The sequence below is a fragment of the Vanacampus margaritifer genome, chromosome 10 (genome assembly GCF_051991255.1).
Source record: "Vanacampus margaritifer isolate UIUO_Vmar chromosome 10, RoL_Vmar_1.0, whole genome shotgun sequence".
Taxonomy (NCBI): Eukaryota; Metazoa; Chordata; class Actinopteri; order Syngnathiformes; family Syngnathidae; genus Vanacampus; species Vanacampus margaritifer.
This window is the reverse complement of record NC_135441.1, coordinates 16,219,799-16,242,783: the sequence shown is the minus strand read 5'-3', so window position 1 is coordinate 16,242,783 and position 22,985 is coordinate 16,219,799. Positions and strand designations below refer to the sequence as shown.

Here is a 22,985-nt window from a genome sequence, read left to right as displayed (position 1 = left end):
GGGCCCCAAAAGATGCTGGCCCACCGGGCATCTGCCTGGAATGCCAGATAGCCAATCCAGCCCTGAACAAAGCATAAAACAAAGATAATTCAAAGATGTGTTATCAACACAACCGTATAGAAAATATGCCATTTATTTGACAGTTTCTTACGATTGCTTAAGCACAAAATCCAAAACAGGGCTCGGATTTTAAAAACCCTACACACAATTAGCACAACCATGCACATGAGATGTAGAACATCTCAGATCCTGTGCAAAAGGAATCACTCTTGTCAAAACTCCGAACATCTTATGTTACCATATGACATGCACACGTGTCATAAGGTTTAACTCCGTTTGAACCAGTTACACACTGCAATGTTTTACTTGATCAACTTTTAGCAGTTACTGCAAGCCAAGTACACAAAGAAAGTTCAAATACGCAATATGGTCAATTTGTCAAATACAAGATCAATGCTACACACTATTGAAAATAGGATTCATTTGTCTTCATATAACCAAAATCAGTCTAGATAGACAATCGCAACAAAATGTGTCCCAACACTGTAAACCCAGAAAATAGACAAATAAAAATACTGTACTCCTAAAAATAAAAAATAAAAAATAAAAAGTCTCCCTCCTCCAACACAGATGGGGTTCCTTATCACACTCCTCCAGAGTTTGCTGATGAGTTGATCATTTGAATCCTCTGTGTTGGAGGAAGGAGACATCTAAAACACGCAAGACCGCGCCTCTCGAGGACATCGTAGGCAATATCCTTGTTGGATTATTATTTTTTTTGATCAATTGTCTTGTTGGAAAGCCTCCCTCAGCGTCAATTCATGGTTGATGACATTATCAAATAGTTTTGGACGGCAAAGTTGCGTTTGACAAAGTTCTTCCTCAACCTCTATCTCCTGCTCGTCCTCCACGGATTCCCCCTCTCACTTTTCTTCCTCTGACTTCTTCCATTTAGTTTCAAAGCAGGTGAACTTACCTGCTGCATTTTTTGTCGTGTTCAACCTGATCGGTTTGTCTACTATAAAGATAATGTACATGTGTTTAATCAAATAGCTCACGCGTGTGGTGATTTGTCAGTCGGTGCTTTGGAATTGCCTGGAGGTGACATTATGATATACCTCTGTGTCTAATGTATAAAAGTATGTTCCGTATTTCGCAAATCATTGTGTGTGTTGTTCTGAAAAAAGTGTAAGGCTGATTTTGTGACGTGTTTATAGTGGTGAAAATCTGGTACAATGTTTTGCTCCTTCAGTGTAAGATGTTGATAATTATGGATTTTTGTTTTGTTTTTAGTGTTTATGCAATCATAAAAAAACTGTAAAGCTAGCAAAGAAAATAACACTTGTATTTGGAATTTGTAAATTATCAGGGGTTGATAAAATAAATCAAATAAATAACTTTAGTGGTTTCTTATACACTAATGTTATGGATCCAAACTAAAATGATGATGAATGTCCAACAGGTAAACATTATTATAACATTGGCTCTGGCCCAGACCATCTTCATGGGATTAAATCCCTTTTAACTTCACATTAAATAGTATTAAAGTGTTTGACATGTTTTGTGCAAAGGCTGCGACAATAGTTATTTTATAGCAAACTGTTGTGCTGTGTAAGATGCTTTATTTCATGTTAATAGTCCCTTGTAGGGACGAAAGTATTGGCACATCTTTATCAATACATTCATCAATCATGGGTTGTAAAATATGCTGCAGCTCAATGGGAGAGCAAGTGTCCCATTACTTTTGTCCAAAACCATCGTTAAACTTAAAGTGTCTTTCTAAATAGCCAATTAATTTGTCTTCTGCTGATGCACCATAATCCACAAAGTCTTTTCTCACATTTTTATTACTACTAGTAAAAAACAACAACATGTGAATATATAACTGCGAAGAAAGAATTGAACAAAATGCAGCCCCCTGAGCGGCGATAAAGGCACATAAGAAAAGCGCCGGTAATCGCAGTTCACTCGAATGGAATGTAAAACAAGGTGATAAAAATTCAAATAAAATGGAGGTGATAAACCTGCAAAGATGAGGTGCAAAGTGAATATGAGAAAAGTGGCCTTTACAACACTTTCAGTTGTGCTTAATCACAAACTATTTGAATTTGCCTAAGCAACACTGGCAATACTTGTTGTTTCGGAGAATCCGCCCACCTCTGAATCTCAATGCAAATCGTTTCATGTGTTTCATAGCCACAGGTAACAAAGAGCGATTTGAATCGAATGGATGACAAAAATTGATGACAGGAAGCAACGAAGACTCAACTTAAAACAAAGGAAAGAAAAGAAAAAAAAATATGGAAAATATAGTAGACCTTTCTGTTTATCCTTGACTCTTCTGTTCCAATTGGTGTCAAAATGTATGCTTGTGGGAAAAGATTCAACAACTCAAATACTACCTACTGAATTGTTGCCTTCAAGTACAACTCTCATTTTGCCAAGCTGCTGTCTAGCACTTTGGGGATGTGCTTACCGAAAAGTAAAGAGCTTCCGGCTCGATGCAAAATTACTCCAGCAAATGCTCGATTTTCTCAGTTTATTTCCAAAAAGAGAGAATTTGCATTAAGGAGCTCTCACATCTATTGATGCTCTAAAGTGGCCCTGGAAGCAATTCAAGCCTGCTCAAGATGAGTGAGGAGTGCATACCCTTAAGCGTCAATGGGTCTCTTGAAACGCGCTATATAAATCTAACTTATTTTATTATCATTATTATTATACCCCTCTGCAACATGGTGAATTATTCACAGCCACTTTACTTAATGTTTAATGTCTGTGTGTAATGACTCCACAATATATGCTTTTGTTAAGTGGTGAGATTAACAGTTAAAAAATAAAATAAGTTAATACGTTTCTTACACACAAAAATATGTTGGAAAATGAGAGTTTATTTTGATGTGAGAGAGGTTTGTTGGTGAGGTTGAGAGTTTATTGGTGAGAGAGAGAGTATTGGTGAATGTGTTGAATGTAAGTTTTTTGGGTGTGTGAGAGGCATTTTTTTTTTTACCTGTGAGATTTTTTTGTGCGTGATATTTTTATTATCTGTGAGAGTTTTTTTGATGTACAGAATGTTTTGTTGGTGTGAGCAAGAGGGTTTTTTGGTGTGTGTGAGAGTTTTGGGGAGTGTGAGAGGTTTTTGGGGGAGTGTGAGAGTTTTTTGGGGTTTTGTGGAGTCTGTATAAGTTCTTTTGGGTTAGTGTAAGAACTATTTTATTGAATGGGAGGTTTTATTTATTTATGAGGTTTTTTTTGGTGACTGTGAGGTTTTGTGTGTGAGAGTTTTGGGGAGAGTGAGAGGTTTTTTGGGGAGTGTGAGAGTTTTTTGGGGTTTTGTGGAGTCGGTATAAGTTCTTTTGGGTTAGTGTAAGAACTATTTTATTGAATGGGAGGTTTTATTTATTTATGTGAGTTTTTTTGGTGACTGTGAGGTTTTGTGTGTGAGAGTTTTGGGGAGCGTGAGAGGTTTTTGGGGGAGTGTGAGAGTTTTTTTTTGGTTTTGTGGAGTCTGTATTAGTTCTTTTGGGTTAGTGTAAGAACTATTTTATTGAATGGGAGGTTTTATTTATTCATGTGAGTTTTTTTGGTGACGGTGAGGTTTGTGTGAGAGTTTTGGGAAGTGTGAGAGGTTTTTGGGGGAGTGTGAGAGTTTTTTTTTTTGGTTTTGTGGAGTCTGTATTAGTTCTTTTGGGTTAGTGTAAGAACTATTTTATTGAGTGTGAGTGGTTGTTAGTGTGTGTGTGTGTGTATACATTCTTTTTTTGCTGAGTGTGAGTGTTTTTTAGCTGCTATTTTAAAAAAGAAGGGAAAAAAAATGTGAATCTGTGAATCGCGACTATCTGGGATATCACTGTATTATTACCGTGTTAGTGTTTACAGTGTGTTCCCTTTGTAGTACTAGAACTAGCCAGTTTTGAAGGTTTGCTAAATCACCGTGAGGTTTTTGTGACGTTCATGCACACATCCACACACACTTTATGACCTGATTCCTGGCATTTGGCAAGGCAAAGAAAGCTTAAAAGGAAAACAAAGGGTGTGTGCGTGGGGGGTAAAAGGGAGGGGTAACACGCTAGGAGGCACGCGACACCCACATGTCAGCACTCGTCATATTCCGTTGCATATTTTACAGCATCGGCATAAGGGGGCGATGGAGGGGGGGGGGGGGGGTTGTGGGTGGGCGTGAACGAACGAGTAATAATAATGTCCTGCTGTTCCCCCTGCTCTTGATCGTTTTACATCACACTGCTTTGGAAAGCATGTGCGCGGTCGATGCGCGTGCGTGCATGGAACTTCAGTGAAATGTCACCTCTGTAAACTGCCTCTATTCGTGTGTCAATGTGTGTGTGTCTGTTTGTGTGTAATGGAAAGAGATAAAGAGAGTGTGGGAGAGAGCAGGGATTTGAGCAAAAGTGTTTCCAAAGCTTGCTCACATTGTCCTAATTAGCTGCATGTGCAGTAATGCAGGATTCATGCAAAAGCATGCACTCGTATGCACTTTCTTATAGAGCACAAGCAGAGCTTTAAGGTGAGTCTTTTTCGAAGGCTGAAAGTAGTAAATATTCGGATATACTGTATCTATCTGTTCTTGATGCCTTTTTGTGGTTATGTTTTTTTCTTTGGTATATTTATTTGGGAACTGACCTATATATTTTAATACAAAGCCTGCCAATAAAGAATATGGCTCTGGTTATATCTTGGTGCCGAGGACTAGTTGAAGTGAGTTGAGGAGCTTCATTTAGACAATAGTAGTACTTTGCTGCCACCGTGTGCGTCAATTACTTTTTGCGGCAGTTATGTCTAAATAAAATATTACTATATTTACAAAATGGAATAGAAAAATAGAGTGGTATCTCGACTTGCTAGTTTTTCACGATAAGAGCCAACATAACAGTAAAACAAAGAGAATTACATAATATCTATTTCACGAAACCACATAAAAAAGTCTGCTGGTTTAATGCTAACACACACGTGCTAACAAAACTAACATCAATATCAGAGTGCTTAAAACCCTTTAAGCCATGGCTATTTAAACACAAACAGTGTAGAAACACACGTAGTCTGACAATATAAACATACTCACATGCATGAAAAACTTGACTTCTAAAATGGATTAATAGCATTTGCATTAATTTCCATTTGCATTAATCTCTCTCTCTGTCTCTGTCTCTGTCTCTCTGTCTCTGTCTCTCTCTCTCTCTCTCTCTCTCTCTCTCTCTCTCTCTCTCTCTCTCTCTCTCTCTCTCTCTCTCTCTCTCTCTCTCTCTCTCTCTCTCTCTCTCTCTCTCTCTCTCTCTCTCTCTCTCTCTCTCTCTCTCTCTCTCTCTCTCTCTCTCTCTCTCTCTCTCTCTCTCTCTCTCTCTCTCTCTCTCTATATATATATATATATATATATATATAGGGTTTTGCAGAGCACTGAAACGTGTATCAAAAATCCGATTCCCAAACATACGGGGTCATGTTGGCCACTTGAGTCCATCTCACATCCTTTTGTTGAACCAAACTTCTCACGGGTATGGATTTTTGACTGATTTTCTCATTTTCAACCTCTTCAATAATGATAGCAAACTGAACATCAAATTATACATTATGGCTCTACTGTGACCATTTTTGGCCAACTGAAACCCATGAACACGTCATTTTCTAATTCTTACTAGACTGAGTCCTACAGTAAAATGGATTTCACCATCAATTATTTTATTCCCCATAATACTAAATACGGCCAACAGACCATTGGAAAACTAGAACTAAACAGAAAAAAATGGCACACAATGGAGGTGCCATGGCCACCAAGAGAACAGAGTGTAAACACGTCCTAAAAGTCAGACACAAGACCAACATCCTGAGCATACACTGCTGTGTGACCAGCATCACCTTTCATTGCTGCCCTCCCCAGCCAGGAAGAGCAAGGATTTTATCGGCTAAAGATTTATTGGCCGGAGGTGTGTAGGAGAAGATCTATAGGGGGAGCACAATGAGTAATCTGTCAGGAAGACACGGATTACAACTAGGTGAGCTAAACCATGTTAATGAGGGCGATAAAGAGGTAGCAGCAATACTGACGGAGGACGAGATGTCTTGGTTTCCTCACAAGTGGGTGTCTCCGGCCATGACGACCCTTCCAGGAGTCAGACTTTGCGGGAGTCTGCGTGGACATGTCCCAACCAGCAAGCAGTGTGTGGACAAGTGGCAGTGATGGATTATGGAGTGATGAGGGAGGTGGGCACGTGAGAGGGGAGGGAGGAGGGGGGGGGAGGCCATCAATCACAGTGGCGTCTATCCAATGTGTCTGGCCGATGAGGGTTGTGTCCCAGTGGGCCGTCAGATGAGTCTTGCATGGTAATTAAGGTTAAAGGGGGCTGTGACATCAGCAAATAAGACGGGTAAGACACGCTGCCAAAAGCTCAAGCATGCAAACTCGTTGCATTGACATAAACGGAGGTGATAGCTTGTGTGTTGAGCGTTAAAATATTAACGATGCGCAAGGGTCGCTTGTTTTCTTGCTTTTATTCTGTGTACCAAAGGTCAGCTTTGGACAGAATATCAAGCCTGTAATGAATATCAATGACAAGTGCCTGCTTGTCGCTATTATAAAGAGAAGAGCTGAATTAAATATCAAATATTCTGCCTTTACAAAGATAATAATGCGCTGTAACTTCACAATTCAATGCGTGTATTATGTCGTCGTAGCGTTACATCTTTAGTGAGAAGTATTTGTAATTCAGTGGCACTTTGAGTTTAACTCCTTCAAAAACTCATCAACTTGAAATGAATAATGATGCCATTAATGCCTTCCAACCTCACCACAAAATAAATGATTTGAAATCGGTTCTTTTTTGATAAGTAGAACAGCACTTACTTGATTACAATGTGCTTTAGCAAGAACATAATTCTTTCGTGTGTGTGCAACTTTGCCACCAGGGGGCAGTATAATACAGTAAAGCAGGCAAATGAAGAGGAGTTTCACAACGACTGCAAGTGACTCAACTCAGTAAAGTGAAGTAAAATTTGACACATTTGGCATAGGATAAATAATTGTTATATTCACATACGATTGTAGGGTCTATTGGGGCCCCAAGAAGAAATTAACTGGGGGCGCCAACTAACTAGTGTTTGTCATCATTTTAATAAATCAACAAAAAAATGTGAACAGTAAATGTTTTTAATCCACATTAACAAACACTTCCACATCCACTGCTGGTATGTACTTCAATAAGTACAATACAGAAAATACAAGGCAATTAAATTGTCAATTAACTTAAAACATAGAAATCTTCAATCTGTTAGAGGGTTTGCATGTGGCTACATTGATGCTATATGTTAGTCCATCTTTTGTATTTTGCATTTTTTGTTAGCATTAAGATAAGCAGAATTTGGTTGTTTTAAATATATAAACGCATCCTTACTTGTAAGTCAGGCCGCTTGTATCTCAAGGCACTCTTGTATTAGAAACACTGCTCAGTACAATCCAGTAGAGTTCTAAATTGCACATTATTAAATGAAAAACTATGTCAAACCGAACTAAAATAAGACATTGGGAAAATATGTGAGCTATTTTCAGATTTTAGTGTGTCTCGTGTATAACACAGGACACATACGAGGTGTTAAAGGCACGATAACGAATAGGGAAGCCCCCTGCCGGGCCCCTCCCTTCCTCGCCTGTCCTGTCATCAATCTTTGCTCTCATTTTGTTTGTCACTTTCCCCCATCAGACACAACCCCCTCCTCAATTAAATTGCACATCAGGGGGAAAAAAACCACACACACAAACTGAGCCTCAAATATAACACACATTTGCAACAGCATAAGGCTGTTTAAATAAAATAGAGCATTTCTGGCAGATGCACTTTGAACCACATCCACACGCTTGTTAATCCCTCCAATCCCTCTTTTGCTTACTTCATCCCTCTCTCTTCTTTGCATCTTATCTTAACCCCCCCCCCCCCCCCAAACATCTGCTCAGCAGCAACCTGCATCCTCACACCTGACTGCTAGCCGGGAAGGGAGCAACCCAGCTGTGTGTGAAGCAAAGAGGCAGGCAGGCAGAAAAGTGACAAATTAAAGAGGGACTAATGACAGAGTGATCGACAATAAAAGAGAGGTACGATACTCACACAGGCAGACATGCTGGCCATGTCACAAACGAGTTCCTCGCCTCGTTAACTCCTTTGCTTCTGTGACATTGCCATAGAGCTCCCGCTGATGCCTTCCCTGTCTCGCCTCCACTTCTTGTTTAATCCTCAAGGGCTCCTCTCCTCTTCTCTCACTCCTCCAACCTCCTCTTCCCACAACCACCACAGCGCCCCCCGTCTCAAGAGTCACTCAATGCAAAGAGAGAGGCATCGCCTCGCTAAGCGTCAGCACCCGCTCCCCTCTAGAGTTGCCGTTATCTTTCCTCTTTGCCTGTTCTACAGAAAGTGGTACAAATGTGAAGGCTTGCACAAAGGCGGGAGAAGCGGAGGGAGGAAGACGCTGAGCTGAGCAGCCAATGACACGAGAGGGAGGCAGAATGAGGGCTGGAGACAAAGAGTGGGAAAACCAAGCCCAAAATAAGGGATGGAGAAAGTACGTGGAAAACACTCGACACACACACAAAAAAAGTGTACTCCAGATTGAGACTAATGACTTCAGCAACTCAAGCCCACGTGCGCACACACACACGATAACATTTGCACACGCAACCAGGGGCTTGCAGATATTCAGACTTGCTGAGTGCTCCAGATATAGCTACATGACTTCATCGAGGGACCAACAACGCCCATCCCCTCACCCCCCCCCCATCTGCACCGCCCAACTTAAGAAAAAAAAAAAGGGGGGGGGGGCTCATTCATTTTGAATCAAGCTGCACCAAGAAAGCGACGTGTTCAGGACATTGGTGAGAACACTCCTTGAATGAAAGGCAAAAAAGGCGTGTTCATAACCATTTCTGAAAATTAAAATAATAAATAATTTGCTAGTTTCCCTCTAGTTTTTGGGTAAAATTTGACCCATTTTAACGTTTGGCAAAATGAATTTAAAAAATATCTCAATTGAATTTTTTAATTTACCCTGCAATGTGATTCCTTTTCCTAAAGTGACTCAAAATACACAATCATTAAAATAGATTAAAACAAAAACACTCATTCTTTTTTTAATACAGGTCATAAAAAGTTGATTTACTTTATGTAGCTAGTAGCTACAAACTTTGTTTTTAACTTTTAGATCTCTAGTGTGTGTTAATAGTGGTAATGGTCTAGAATCCATTACAATACATTTTTTATGGGACAGTGGAAACCATTTTTAAGAGGGAATTTAATTTTGCCACCACAGTTGGATAGATTTCTGCAGAAAAATTAACCTGGTAGTCATGTCAAGATAATGGGGGATTTTTTAAACTGTAAAAGGATCGAAGTTCATTCACTCATTCTGTAAACCTGTCTTGAATCACCGGCTTAGACTCTAGCGCCCTCTAGTGACAAACTCATGGTAACACACACAAGAAGCTCAATTCCCTAAATAAGAACAATTAAACAAAGCCCTATTTTAAATGACTGCTAATTGCAATGCAAGAGATACGTTAATCACATAAAAATAACACAAATAAAAAGAAACTAGACGGCAAATTTCAACAAGCTGGAGGGAACGAGGTTGAACAAAGTAGAATCTGGGTGAGGAAAAGAGAAATTGAGCTTGAACAGGGCCTGACTTCTTCCTCCGTCTACACATTTTATCCATTACTGCTGAGAGACACAGTGAGACTTTCTCCATCCTCTAAGACACATGAGGGAAGATAAACTCACTCTCTCTTTCTGGATCCACAAGAGACACACAAACACATCTTAGTGGTGGTTGCACAGTGGAGGGGGAAAAAAAAGACACAGACAAGGGAAGCCGAGGGCGTAGGGGATTGCAAGAGACAAAGAGAAGGATGAGAACACAGAGACGGACAGGTACACTGATGCTATTTTAAACTCCATTTCCACATTTTTTTAAATAGCAGATTGCACGCGTGGAACAGAGATACCACTCTCCTCCTCATCATACTTTGACATGAACATCACAAAGTTTCTTAGCACTTAGTGGTTGAGCAACTGGAAGTTTAAAAAAAAAGTGTATGGCCACAAAATTAGGTATAGTGCATAGAGGATGAAAATATGGGTTTCAGTCTCATAACACTAAGATCCATAGCAACGTTGGAATCGATATTAACAATATTTGGATTGATGATCGATCATTCAGATTTCGTATTGTCATGACACAGTAAATTAAAAAAAAAAAATCTAAACTACCAGTGTCTATATTGTCAATACTGGCCAAGTACTTACTTGGTATTTGATCAATGCCAAATCTCACAGTAGTTTAGAACTGTGCTGTGTCTAAAGGCCCCTTTTTCTTTTTCTTTTTTTGCTGTTCCTGGTATTTTGGGGGTGGAGATGGGGGTGGAAGTAAGACCCAGATAGGAGGTCGTACTTTCTATACAGGCTCCTTTTTTTCTTGGGAGCAGGCTCTGCAACACTGAACACGTTTGAAAAGTGCACCGCTGTCTGTGTACTCATTACTGCTTCGATTTGACATTTTTACAGCACTTGTGCAAAAAAAAAAAAAATCTACCAGAGATGTGGACGGACAGCTACAGCAAGGTTTTGTATCTTTTTTTATTTTTATTTTTTAGAAATGTAGACAAGGGTTTTACACCAAGAGTTTGTATTTACAAGAAAGCTCACGATGCATGAGGTCATTGGACGCAATAAAAAAGTGAAACAAGTTCTGTTTACCAATCTATGGTCAGATATATTCACGGTTCATTTGCAGATTTCTGAATTCACTGATTACATGGGAGAACCAGTCTTCTGCTATTGACTCAAAAGAAAAAAAAACTATTTCTCTTTTTGCACACATCCCAAAGACATGTCCAATATTAAAACTTTGCTTTGGCGCCATTTTCAGCTTTGGGAACAATGTTGAAGTGAAAGGAGGAGCTTCATTTACACAGCCTTATGTGAGAGAATAAAGTGCTTTACCGCCATTTTGAGACATCTTTGAGCAAATACGAGGCTTTCTGGATGCTCATCAATTACTTGGTCCATATCCCTAAAATATTTTGGTGACCTTATTTTGATACACGGCATGGGCAAAATCTTACACAGCTTTCAGTATTGTTTAACTTATTCCGTCTGTGACATTTCATAAACAAACATGTGCAAATGTACTTAATAAATAAACATATTCAGCATGAATCAGTATCATCAGTATGCTAATGTGCACTTTACATTGCGTCAATACTTAATGGAAATGCCAGGCTCATGTCACGCTGACACCAAGGGATTAATGGTCATTTCCATTGTGAAATGGAAACATGGAAAAGTGAGGATGATTATGATTTTGTCAATGCAGTTAGTGCAAATGCGCAAAGAAAATGACACAATAATGCTTCTCGTAAATGTAATGAGCTTTCCATTTCCTTCAGGATGTATGCATTCTAGTGTTTGCTTTTATTTGCTTGTGTCTCATCAAGTCACGCTAGCAGCAGAATAGCCAAACATGCTCTCCAAAAAGCTTTACAAGATATTTTAAGGCATGTCAAATACCTGTCATGGTCACGGCCGACTCCCCACACACGGATGCTGCTGATTGGCTGAGAGTGAAGGAGGCTTTGATCATCTGGGTCAACCAAAGTCAACATGCGGTCTTGAAGCACCAGCAGCATCCCTTTACCCTTTGAAAGCACAAATAACATGAGCTTTCCACAGCGTTCCTCTTTTCTTTTTTTTTCTTTCTTTCTCCCTTAAAAGACCCAAAGATCTCAAACAATCAAGATCTCAACTCTGCCTTTCTCTGTTCACGTCAAATCGTCATCCGTCGAAGGTGAAAAAAGTAATGGGCCAATTTTTACAAAGTAAGAAGTAGAAAGGACTGTTATGTGTTTTCAAATATATGGAACAAAAGTAAAAAAAATAATTAAATAAAAAACCTCTGAAAAATTCATACTTAGATTTTTCAGGTATTCATACTTTCTTTAAGTACATTAACAAAGTATTAGCATTTCTTCACTTCCCACCAGTAGTGCTTGTATAGTAAAATAATATTATTCCTGCATTTAGTTAATGATACTGTAGAAGTAACTGACCTCTCCCCAGACTCCGGCTGAGTCTCGGATGTCCCTCCTGCAATAGGACAGTTGTCTTATGCAGTGGTGGACGGCCACGCTGCTCCTCCCCTCACACAAGTCCTGTTCAGCCATCTCCACCCAGCCCAAGGACCGCACTGGAAATGACTAGGAGGAATACACACTTCATGGATTCTTTTTTTTTTTTTAAATCACGGTTCTCTTCTTTTACTGCTTAGGTTTTCCCATGTTTTCAATCATAACATTAATCATCTGATTTAATTATTTGGTGAAATGTCAGGAAAAAAACATTATTATTACCAATCCAATGATATAATTAATAATAATCCAGCCATCCATTTTCTGAACTGCTTATCATATGCCTTCATTTGAATGATCTGCTTGTATTGCACCTATCTGCAGTCAGACTTTGATCCACAACCATGTGATCCAAAGATCAAATCCCCAGAGTGAGCTTCTGCTGCCCACTTAATAAATGCAAAATTTGGATTGAAGTGTGTGTTTTTTTTTTTAAACAAGCAGAGCTCCTGTTGGAGCTAACTGCTTACACCGTGATTTTAAAGTCATATTAAAAGTCTCCTTTATTTGTTCCTGCATGGCTCCATACTTCACATTTATCATTTTTCCTCCTTCTAATCACATTATCTTGCATTGAGGTGCACATACAAAAAAAAAACATCCACAAGGGGGCAACAAAAACACATAAAATTCCAAGCAAACACTGCAGACTCTTAGATGCATCTCCTTTTGCTATTTGTAGAGTTACAAAATGTAATTTTGAAACAATATCAACCAAATTTAAGAGTTGACATTACAGATAATAGATTTAGTCTTACCATTGCTTCTGGATCTGAGAATGTATTGTTGAGGTCCACAGTTTCCAGCGGGGCTGCAGGGCTGCAACACAAAAGTGACACAAAGTTTCACCTAAAAAAAATAAGTAGCACTCTCATACAACCATTGTGACCTACATTAAAATACAACGTAGTATAATAAAAAACAACACCGATGTTTTATTCCCATTATGTATATTTAATATAATAGTAGGGCAATGTAACATTGTGCACCATTTGAACATTACCACTATGCTAAAAAAAAGTGCTTACTTTATTAGTACTTACTCCTTCAATTAAATTGTATTGCACATCAATTAAATAAAGCTCGTACCTAAATATTCTTAAACTGTTCTTAAAGATTGAACGCAAACGTATTGAACTTCGAAGTTCAATACGAGTGAACAGTCCTTTTTCACGGATCACACTCAAGAGGGTCACTTAGTGCCTTGTACAGAATAATAAAACAAGCAATCGGTATTTACACGGTAACAGAACATCACTCATATCTGGCACTATCAAAAGAAGTTCATAAAGTAGATTTTACTTGAGTTTGAGGGAAGCATAGCGAAGGGTGGCTCCTTCGAATGCCTTCAGGCTGGGGTCAGGATAGATCGGGTAGTCCTTCAGATCCTGGACACACACACATGAAAATAAGTGGTGAGAGATTGAATGAATTATAGATTCATATTTATTGACTGGCTTTGTCACCCATTTCTATTAAAATTAAACTAGTAATTTACAGAGTATTTATATTTATAGTTGTTGAATGTGCACTGGGACTGCTTGAGTATTCCACGATCTTTTTCTATCTTAGTACATGTGCAGGTATACCTAATTCAAAATTATGCAGTGTGAAATTTTCTTTAATCTCGACACAAAAGAAGACATGCAAGGTGCAAAATACTGTGATGGAGCCAGAAGGGAATACGTTGGCCGACAATAACGACGTGATTTTAACAAAAAAAAAAAAAGGTGGAAACGAAAGGCTTACATTGACGGTGCAGGTGGTGCTGTTGAGATTCTGTGCAGGAGGGATGACATCATTGGAGGGGGTGGAGGTGAGGGAGGTTGGGGAGGAGCCAGAGGGGGAGGGGACGGGCTCCACAGAGCTGTCTGAGATGAGACTGCTGGGGCGCTGTGGCCGACAGGAGGAGAGAGGGACACAGACCACTGCCATTAACAGCTTGCAAAAAATAGCATAGTTGCCCCTTATTGCTTTTTGCTCTTTACCAGGAGACTTGCCAATAGTCAGCGCACCACCCTGCAATGTCGGTTATAACTTGGGATCATTTAATCCCGAAAATAGCCAAAATGTTACTAAAAAACTAAACCGATCACTTGCCAAATATGCAAGCCTTTCCTTCAATATAACAAAAACACACCCATCTGAAAAAGCACCCGCTAACGCTAGCTGACAATCAGCTTTAAATCCTGACGTCAGCTGTGAGCGAATTCACCAAGCATCCTCCTGTAACTGTGAAATGCTTACACTCTACTGTAGTGGTCAAACAAAGCTGTCTTTATTGTAACAAAAAAAAAAATGGTTAATGTCACCAAAGAAATCATCCAGCTACCGTTTAATCCCAACCGTCGTCTGCTTTCCTTAAAACAGACAATATAATAAAAACACTCACCGGCGTATGAGCCACATTTTACTGAGTCAGTTTTGAAACTCTTCTTCCTGTGTCTCTCTACAGCTGTAATATACTGCCTCCTGGTGGCGAAGGAGCGCACACCAGAAGTAGCATTGGCTGTATCGGATTTATTGTATTTCCATTAATTTCCAAAGGGAGAAATTATTTGAGATACAATTGTTTTAAGCGTGGTCAGGGTACAAATTGAACTTCTGTGTTAAGGCACAGCTGTATCTAAACAAGTCGTCTCACCTCATTGGGTGGCGGTAGCGAGTCGTGCGTCTCCTGTTGTGGTTTGTTCTCTGTCTCGCTGGAGACAACAGGTCGGTGGTACTGAGTGGTGCCGGTGGGGACGTGCCAGAAATACACCTCGGACGAGTCTGAGATCTCCCGCCAGCCTGGGGGCAGGTCCCCTTCGCCCCAAACGTCTGCTAATGGACCAATACAAACATACAGTATATGGATTGGGTGCATGTCATACATGAATCCTGCGTGTATTTCTATGTGTGTCTGCACAGGAAGGAGAACGGGGATCATTAAAGCTTCTGTTGCCATAGCAACTCTTTCCTCATCCCCTAAAGCAGTGCCCCTTAGGCTAGGCAATGGCCTCTGTTCATTTTCTTCCATCGTTTTCCCCTTCATATTTTCTATTCCATATGCTTTTGCATCCTTTTTAATTTCCACTTACGTAATGTATCTGCAATCTCTAACCTTTTTATACATCCTAATCATTCTATGCGACATAAGGTGGCACACAGTGGACTTAAAGCTTCCCGCAGTATTGCCTGAGGTGGGGCTTTTGGTACATTTCCAGAATGATCAATTTGTATGAGAGAGCAGGAAGGAGAGGCAGACGGCGAGCGAAGGCGGATGCAATCAAGAGACGATTAAAGGCTAAGATGTTTTTTAAGCAGAGGTTTACAAATTACTGACCGAGGCCATTTGCGGACCGGTCCATTATTTAGTGTAGTTTAGGATTTGAAATAGCCCACGCCATTACTTTTTTTTTTTTTTTTTTTTAAAGAAGGGGCATGAAAATGGTACCCTCGATAGACGTGTAAGGCTAAGATTTTGAATATTAATGTTTACTAAATATGACCAAATTTCCTCACAATGCACCAACAATTATATTCTTATATCATATTATTAGTATATTGTATTCTAGTGGGAGACAGATTCATTTTGTTCAATAGCTAATTAACGACGGGTCCCCCCAATTTTTTTTTTTTAGTAATTTTGCTGAAATTTTTGAATGACAATGTAGGATGTGCTTGATCCCAGTGTTAGCGGCTAATGGCTAGCTCATAGCCACAAAGCCAGTGCCCAGGAAAGGCTGGCAAGGGTCATCACACTTCATTTCAAAAACAGTTTCATAGACAAAAAAAAAAAAAAAAAAAACTGCACACTTTGGCGCTAGCAGCATGACACAGTTGCAGTTCCTACAGATAAATTTAGCGGTAAAATCGCTATTGCGGTTCTGACGTTAACTTCGTCTCTTAAACCAAAATCTCACTTAATAATGTTTCTAACGATTTTATACTCACACACACACACAGACACACATATATACACATATATATATATATATATATATATATATATATATATATATATGTGTGTATCACGATTCATAGGTCATGATTCAATAGAATACCAATTAATCCCGAAACAAATCTGTAAATCGATTATTGCAAATTTTCTAACATAAATTTAGAAAATACCAATCAGTAAACATTTACATTTGCACTGTAAGATTTGTATGAAAAAGTACTTCAGGCTTATAATTGTGGGCCGCTGCATTTAACAATCAGGTTGCAATCCGGTTCATGTTTGAACAGCATTGAAATAAAACATCAAGGCTTAATGTTCCACTAATATAACATTCTTGAACCCTAACCCCAAGTAAGATGTTTTGTTGAACATTTCCATCAAAAATTGATGTTTAAACATGGATTCGGCTACATATTGAATCGATACGAGAACTGCGCGCTGTAATGTCGTGATATATTGCCGAATCGATTTTTTAAACACCCCTAATATATATATATATATATATATATATATATATATATATATATATATAGCTAAATATTCACTAGCTGCAGCCCTAAACAATATGTTAGCGAACCTGTCTCCCGTGGACTTTGAGGAGAGGGTGACTCCTGGGACAGAGTGGTCCAGCTGGAGTCTTCATCCTCCGATGGAGTGTCAGGAGTCAGATCCATTCTCAAACTCACTTTAGGGAGCCCGAGCTCGGGCATGACAGGGGGTGCCCGGTTCCTTGTCGGCGTGTTCCTCTCACTGGACCTGGGCTGCTTAGGGGAGGACGGCGGGTACTGTTGCAGGAACTGGTTCTCATTGTTGGGGTGCAGCTCAACCTTGATCACCCTGGGTTGGGAGATCCGAGGAGGCTTTGCGGGACTTCTCGGACTTCCCTCAACCAAGATGGACTTTTCCTCTCTGATGTGGGCTGGAGCCGGGTGGTTTTCCGGGACCCACTCTGGGCTGTTAGTGGATGAGGAAGAGGAAGAGCAAAGCGGGGCTTCGACCACTACCGGTAACAGAGGCTGTCTTGCAGTTGGTGGTTCGTCTTCCTCTTCCTCTTCCTCTTCCTCCTCTTCTTCTTCCACCACCGGCACCGCCTCTTCCTTGTCTTCCTGGCAGGAGTGTTTGCTGATGGGCTTCTCTTCCTTCTGGCTCTCCCTCTCCTTGATCGGGCTGACCTGCTCTTTCTCCGTTAAAGACAGCTGCTTGTTCTCTTCCTTGTTCTCCTTGTTTCCCCAACTCAGGTCCCAGTCCTTGTCGTGGTACTCCAAGAAGCTTTTTGTCCGTCTTCGGAATGGGGTCTGCTGGGAGTTGTCTTTCTCAAACTCGGGCCAGTTAGAGTTGATGTTATCGGAAGGGACATTGTGGATTTTGTCTTCTGTATTTGCTCTGCTCAGCTCCAGCTGTTGACTCTCGGCCCGTCTCTGCATGTTGGCTCCATTCTTAGCCAGTTTAGGGTTGGTCGTATTGAAGAGTGTCGATGAGGAGGAAGAGGAGTACAGGGCAGAACTGGATGAAGACTTAGTGGGAAGACCCCTGCCCCTGCTAGCGGTTTGATTCTTAGACGCCAAGTTATCACTTATGCCCATCACGCTGCGCACGCTGGTCATCGTGTATCTCTGACGGCTCTTCGGCAAGGTGGCCGAGCCTCCGCCTTCCGAGCCGACGGACTCCTTGATGACATCACGTCCGAGTAGCTGGTTATAAGAGGACCGCAGGCTGAGGGAGGTGGGAGGTGCGGCGGACGGGCCGCTGCGATTGGTCAGACCCACATTGCAGGGCGAGGAGCCAGAGCGGGACAGGGGAGGGGTTTGTACCGACATCATGGCTGACTGGAGAAACGTTGCAAAGAATCACCTGTTGGGAACGCACACAGACATAACAACAGCAAAGTAAACACCAAATTTAAAGTGTAAGAGTATAAGTATAAGATTACTAGAGTTACACTCGAAGTGCGCATGCGCAGCTAAGCAGATTGCAGATTGATTGACGGGATCGAGAACTAATCGTTAAGATGATCCACCCGGAAGACGCAGCGACAAAAGATCCTTAATACACCTTTAACTGAATTGTTGAAATGTAGAATTTGTGGTCAACCCCAAAATGTTCTTTACAATAATGTTCAAAGCAGGCCCATTATTATAAACACGGCATTCCGATTAATATTGTGTTTGTGGAATATGAGTTAAGCAGCAATTTCATCAGTCTCAGGGGGCGGCCATTTTGTCACCAATCACGACTCATTCTGTTTTCTGAAGCTGAGCCGTGATTGGTCGTTACCAGAGCCCTGAGCAACTGTGATGTCATTTTCAGTCGACAGCGAGTGGCAAAGTCAAGGACGCATCTGTACTCGCTTCTGCACTCACTTGTGACTTCTAACTATTTTGTTGACATTGGGATTTTTAACTACATTGTTGCAATATGCCTGGAGCTTGGCTGCTCGCCCGGTGGGGTGGGCCTGTTGGTAGTGTCTGGGGACCGATTTACCAATTCCAAATGACTGGGACTAGCTGCAATTTACACACGGACATTACTCAAGATGAACTGAGCGAGGAGTGTGCAGACATAAGTCTGGGATTGATAACGATATGAATCAATGACCATCATAATCAATGTATATGACTGATGCGTTTAGTAAGAATCGATGGGGACGGGTTACTAATAAGTCATGGCTTCTACCCGTCAGCCCTTCTTTCGAATGTCAATGTTGTAAATGATGTGATCGATGTAACCTGTAATAATGTGTCAGAAAGGAAAACATTTATAAAACAAACTCACAAAACAAAATGGCTGTCCCCTGAGAGGATTAAAAATGGAGGTCAGTCTCATTAATGTAAGTGTTTTGCTGTGAAACGTGTGGGATTTTATTGGGATGTGGAAAATAAATCCCCAAATCTGTTCTTAATGAATTGAACTGTTTCAATTAGGACTGGGAAACATTGGGAACTTTTTAGTTTGAAGTCTTATCTACTTGGGGGGGGATTTTTTTTTTTGCTCTGTTAGTCTTTTATTTAGTGGTTAAAAAACGATATTTAGCAGCTTCAGTAATACTACACCACATATCTCACTATAAGGCAAGTGATTTTTCCCAATCAGTGAAAAGCAGTTATGATGAAATTTAAAAGTTAAAATTACTAAAATAGTTGCCCTAACAAACTACACTTTCTTGGGTTAAAACATGATAAAACAAGTAATAAACTCTGAGCAGTGACAAACCAATGTCTGCAGATGGAAAAATATTGACATTATTTTTGGAGTCAAATTTTAAATCTGATTGGTTAAATAAACCGACCTAATGCTAATATATTTTAAGCTACATGAGCTAGCTACTGATTCTGAAGACCCTGCATGGATTAAATTGCATGGCAATAGAGACTGAAATTTGATTGGACTAAAAACAAACACAACAACAAAATCCAACAAGTGAAACGCCATGAAAGGAATACAATAGACTGTTGGGGAGAATAAATACAATTTCAAACAGATATGAGATTTCAGGTTGTGCTGCCCATCACCAATCTGGAGTGAGCTTCATCCTTCAAAATGTTGCTAGATCTGCAGAGGCGGCGTAATCTGAAGGCGTCATGAAGCAAGGGGGCTGGGGAAGGCCAATTATTTTCTGGGCTGTGTTTATGATTCTCAGGAGAACTCCCCAGGCTGCTGATGAACAGTCAGCATAGCAAACTGTAACACACTTTATCCGAGTGGTGGAGGGAGACAAGCGGCCTCATACAAAGGATGGTTGGTAAAGGTTGTTTAAGAGTTATTGTTTGGTGTTTTCAAAAACAAAGACACATAAAAATATATGATATGACAACCTGCTGCTTTATTAGTGGGTTTAGTCCGCGGATTCAAACCCCCAACCTCAGATCTGAACTTTATGAATCTAATTGCTATGTACACTGAGGCATCCAGGAACTGACAAGGGCCGTACGGCACGCTGTACCCGCAAAGTTGGAATCAAACATGGAATGTTGGAATCATCCAAGATGGATGACATCATCAACTGTGCTTTGCATTTCTTTCATCTTCTCCTATTGACCATAAATCTCTCAGTATAAAGCTGCAGTTCAGCCAAAGAGAGTCTTTCATCCACGAGCACTATTTCAAACCTCATTTACATGCGCTCTCACTGTTGAAGTGTTAAGAAAGCAAATCATCTGCATGATGAGAGCATACAACCACCTTGCCCCACCACGAATGCCCTAATAGGGCTTGCAGTTGCCTACAGATGCCACAAGATGGTAGCAAAGAGTCACAAGGCATTTTTGCCATGTGTTGCTAGCCAAAATTCAAGCGAAATGAAGAGAATAGTCACTGACACTTTCAGCAGTGTATCCGTTTTTTATTGTTACTTTTTTTCTTGACATTTCCCCTTCTAAACACCACATTATAACCAACAAGTAAATTAAATTCACAGAAAATTAACTCATTAGAAAGGGTACCGATTGCATATACCTGTGGAAAGATGACCCCATTCACACAAAGTTACTCCATTAATATCATTTCAGACATTCTATAATGGAAAATGCACACACAGCAGATTTTAAAGCCAGACAACATCTTGGGAATTGAACAAACCGAGATGTCAAAGACTAAAGAATCCCTTAAGTGTGCACTTTAAGCATGCGGGGCCCCTCCTCTCACCTTGGTGGCTGGCCATGGAACCAGACAACAACACTCTGTTTGCGCTGAATGTGCACTCAGACGCACAACAGGTACCTGCATTGAAGCAGCCGGTCGGATCAGCGCGTCAGCTTGTCTCTCGACTCCCTTGTGTTGCTTGTGTGAAAACAAACATCACATTGATCCCATATTATAGTCAGAGAAAAGGTCAGACAATCGCTTTAGGGCCCCAAGCTGAAGTGGAGCCCCGGGAAATTGCTTATCCTCAGTCCATATCAATGACAAAACAACGGCAGTCCTTTTAGATACTGCAATGACACGTCGAGATTCGTGAATCTCCCTAATTGATCTCAAAACAGCCCTGTTTCATAGCAAGGCCAACATTGTGACGTTCTTTGTCCACTGGTGTTACAAATCACTGCACATATGTCCTCTTTTCCCCCTAAACAATGCAGGCCTTAACTAAGTCCAACTATGTGGATAGGAGAGGGGAGGAGGATGGTTATTAGAGGAGGAAGTGAAAGAGCATGACAAGGCATTTTGCTGGACAGCAGGCAGTGATAGCTAAGCCGTCGCCCCCCACAAACCCTCCAGAAAAAGGTCATTCATACTGTACAGGATGAAAGCAACAAGTATGAGCAGAAAAGCGTCATCGGGCTGCTCCTTTTGTGCTGCATATGAAACACACTTTTAGCTAAAGTGATTCCGAAATATTATTGAAATGCAAACTAACTCTTGAACGCCACCTAAAGTGACTTTCCTCTTGATGGCAAACTCAAATTATTTCTTTCTAAGACAGCATTATTGTTATTATTTTTTGAGATGTTTTCCTTGTAATTTATGCTCTGAAGTTGTCCCTCTTAACAAATATAATCTTATTACCAAAAAAAAAAAAAAACCTTTTTAGCCATCTCCTGTAGAGGAAGAGGACATTATATGACTCAGCAGACATGACATCATCAAACTAATTGCTCTGACAATGGGTAGGGCAAGGAAAATTATCTTTTAGTTTTCAAATTGAGTTGTTTTCAGCCAATATTTCATAATGAAGAATTTATTCAGCAATATTTTTGGAAATGTGTTTGACTGAGTATTAGGTGCCAAACACAGCACGATTCATGAAATGACAAATTAAATTTATTTTAAAGAATAAACTGTCTAGTGTTGATGCAACTGCAACTGGAAAATCGAATTATGTTTTGTCACGTGTTTTTTTTTTTTTGTCTTGAATACATAAGAAATCTAAATAAATAAATAAATAGTCTGTTTTTTGTTTGTTTTTCAAAAATGTTGATTGCCTCACTCATCCTAAGGTTAAACCGGCAAAGACAAACACCGTGACTTAACACTGACCATCACTCCATATTGACAGCTATGCTGGCCAATCTGGGTGGACAACTGGACATTCAAACATCTCCTCCTTAGAGCAGACCCCATTCTCACAAGTCACGATTTTGTAAAAGCAACAGATGAGTGTCCGAGCAGTGGAGAAAAATCAACTTGAGAAAGTCAATGATGTCATGGGTGGAGTGTTTTTACTCCCATCGCTTCACGCCGCCTTCTTCATAACAAACTCGCATCGTAAATAGCAGAAAGCAGCAACATTAAAGCTAAATCTCGTCATATCTTGAAATATAAAGACAACGAGGACGCAATGTTGTCGATAAGTGCACAGACGCAGTAAATCTTCCACATCCGGTGCATCCACCATCACCACCCGCCTGCAAGGTGCACATCCCGATACCAACATTTACTTACCTCTTAGCTCAGCCTCGACCGTGGGGAGGACTTGGGTGTCTTCTACTCCCACTATACGACACAAGTGAGCAGTCCCCGGCCCGTCTTTTTAAGAGCCAGTCCGCCCCTATCTGCAGCCCGCTTCCCGCATCCGATCACATCATCCGCCCTCTCCGGCTCCAGATCGCTAAACCTGCTCTTCTGGGTGGCCAGGCTGCGCTTTCTCTCTGCGCCACCACGACGTCCCGGAGCGGCGACTCAAGTCCCGCAAAAGGGGCAGCCAATCAGAGCCGAGGACGACCAGAGGAGGCGGAAGTGGAGGACGTCGAGGGGGCGGCCGCCATTAAACAACTGGCAAGTCAGGTAATGAAATCACACATCATCGAGGTCCTACGTCACACCCGGAAGACTTGTGAATGGGTTACTGTACTGCATCAGTTGGATCTGCTACAATTTGTTTTCATATTTGATGAGTTTTGTCATGATAATTTTCCCGGTAGAAGGGAA

The 22,985-nt window shown here is 40.6% G+C and overlaps 1 protein-coding gene across 4 annotated transcripts in view; it reads right to left on the bottom strand.

Moving 5' to 3' along the window:
- The window catches only part of LOC144058995 (amyloid beta precursor protein binding family B member 2-like), a 38,955-nt gene extending 16,206 nt beyond the window's left edge, over positions 1 to 22,749 (bottom strand). The window contains exons 1-8 of one of the 4 annotated variants that reach the window (XM_077577737.1): positions 22,500 to 22,749; positions 16,699 to 17,972; positions 14,823 to 14,998; positions 13,928 to 14,071; positions 13,481 to 13,566; positions 12,937 to 12,997; positions 12,101 to 12,247; positions 11,562 to 11,689 (exon numbers count right to left, since the gene is read on the bottom strand). In XM_077577737.1, the coding sequence (XP_077433863.1) occupies positions 11,562 to 11,689; positions 12,101 to 12,247; positions 12,937 to 12,997; positions 13,481 to 13,566; positions 13,928 to 14,071; positions 14,823 to 14,998; positions 16,699 to 17,941 (1,985 nt within the window). In that variant the 5' untranslated portion in view covers positions 17,942 to 17,972; positions 22,500 to 22,749. Of the gene's footprint in view, positions 1 to 8,108; positions 8,698 to 11,561; positions 11,690 to 12,100; positions 12,248 to 12,936; positions 12,998 to 13,480; positions 13,567 to 13,927; positions 14,072 to 14,822; positions 15,002 to 16,698; positions 17,973 to 22,499 lie in introns of those variants that run through there. The other 3 variants (XM_077577736.1, XM_077577738.1, XM_077577740.1) reach the window with 3 other exon arrangements.
- Between the last annotated feature and the right edge of the window lie 236 nt (positions 22,750 to 22,985).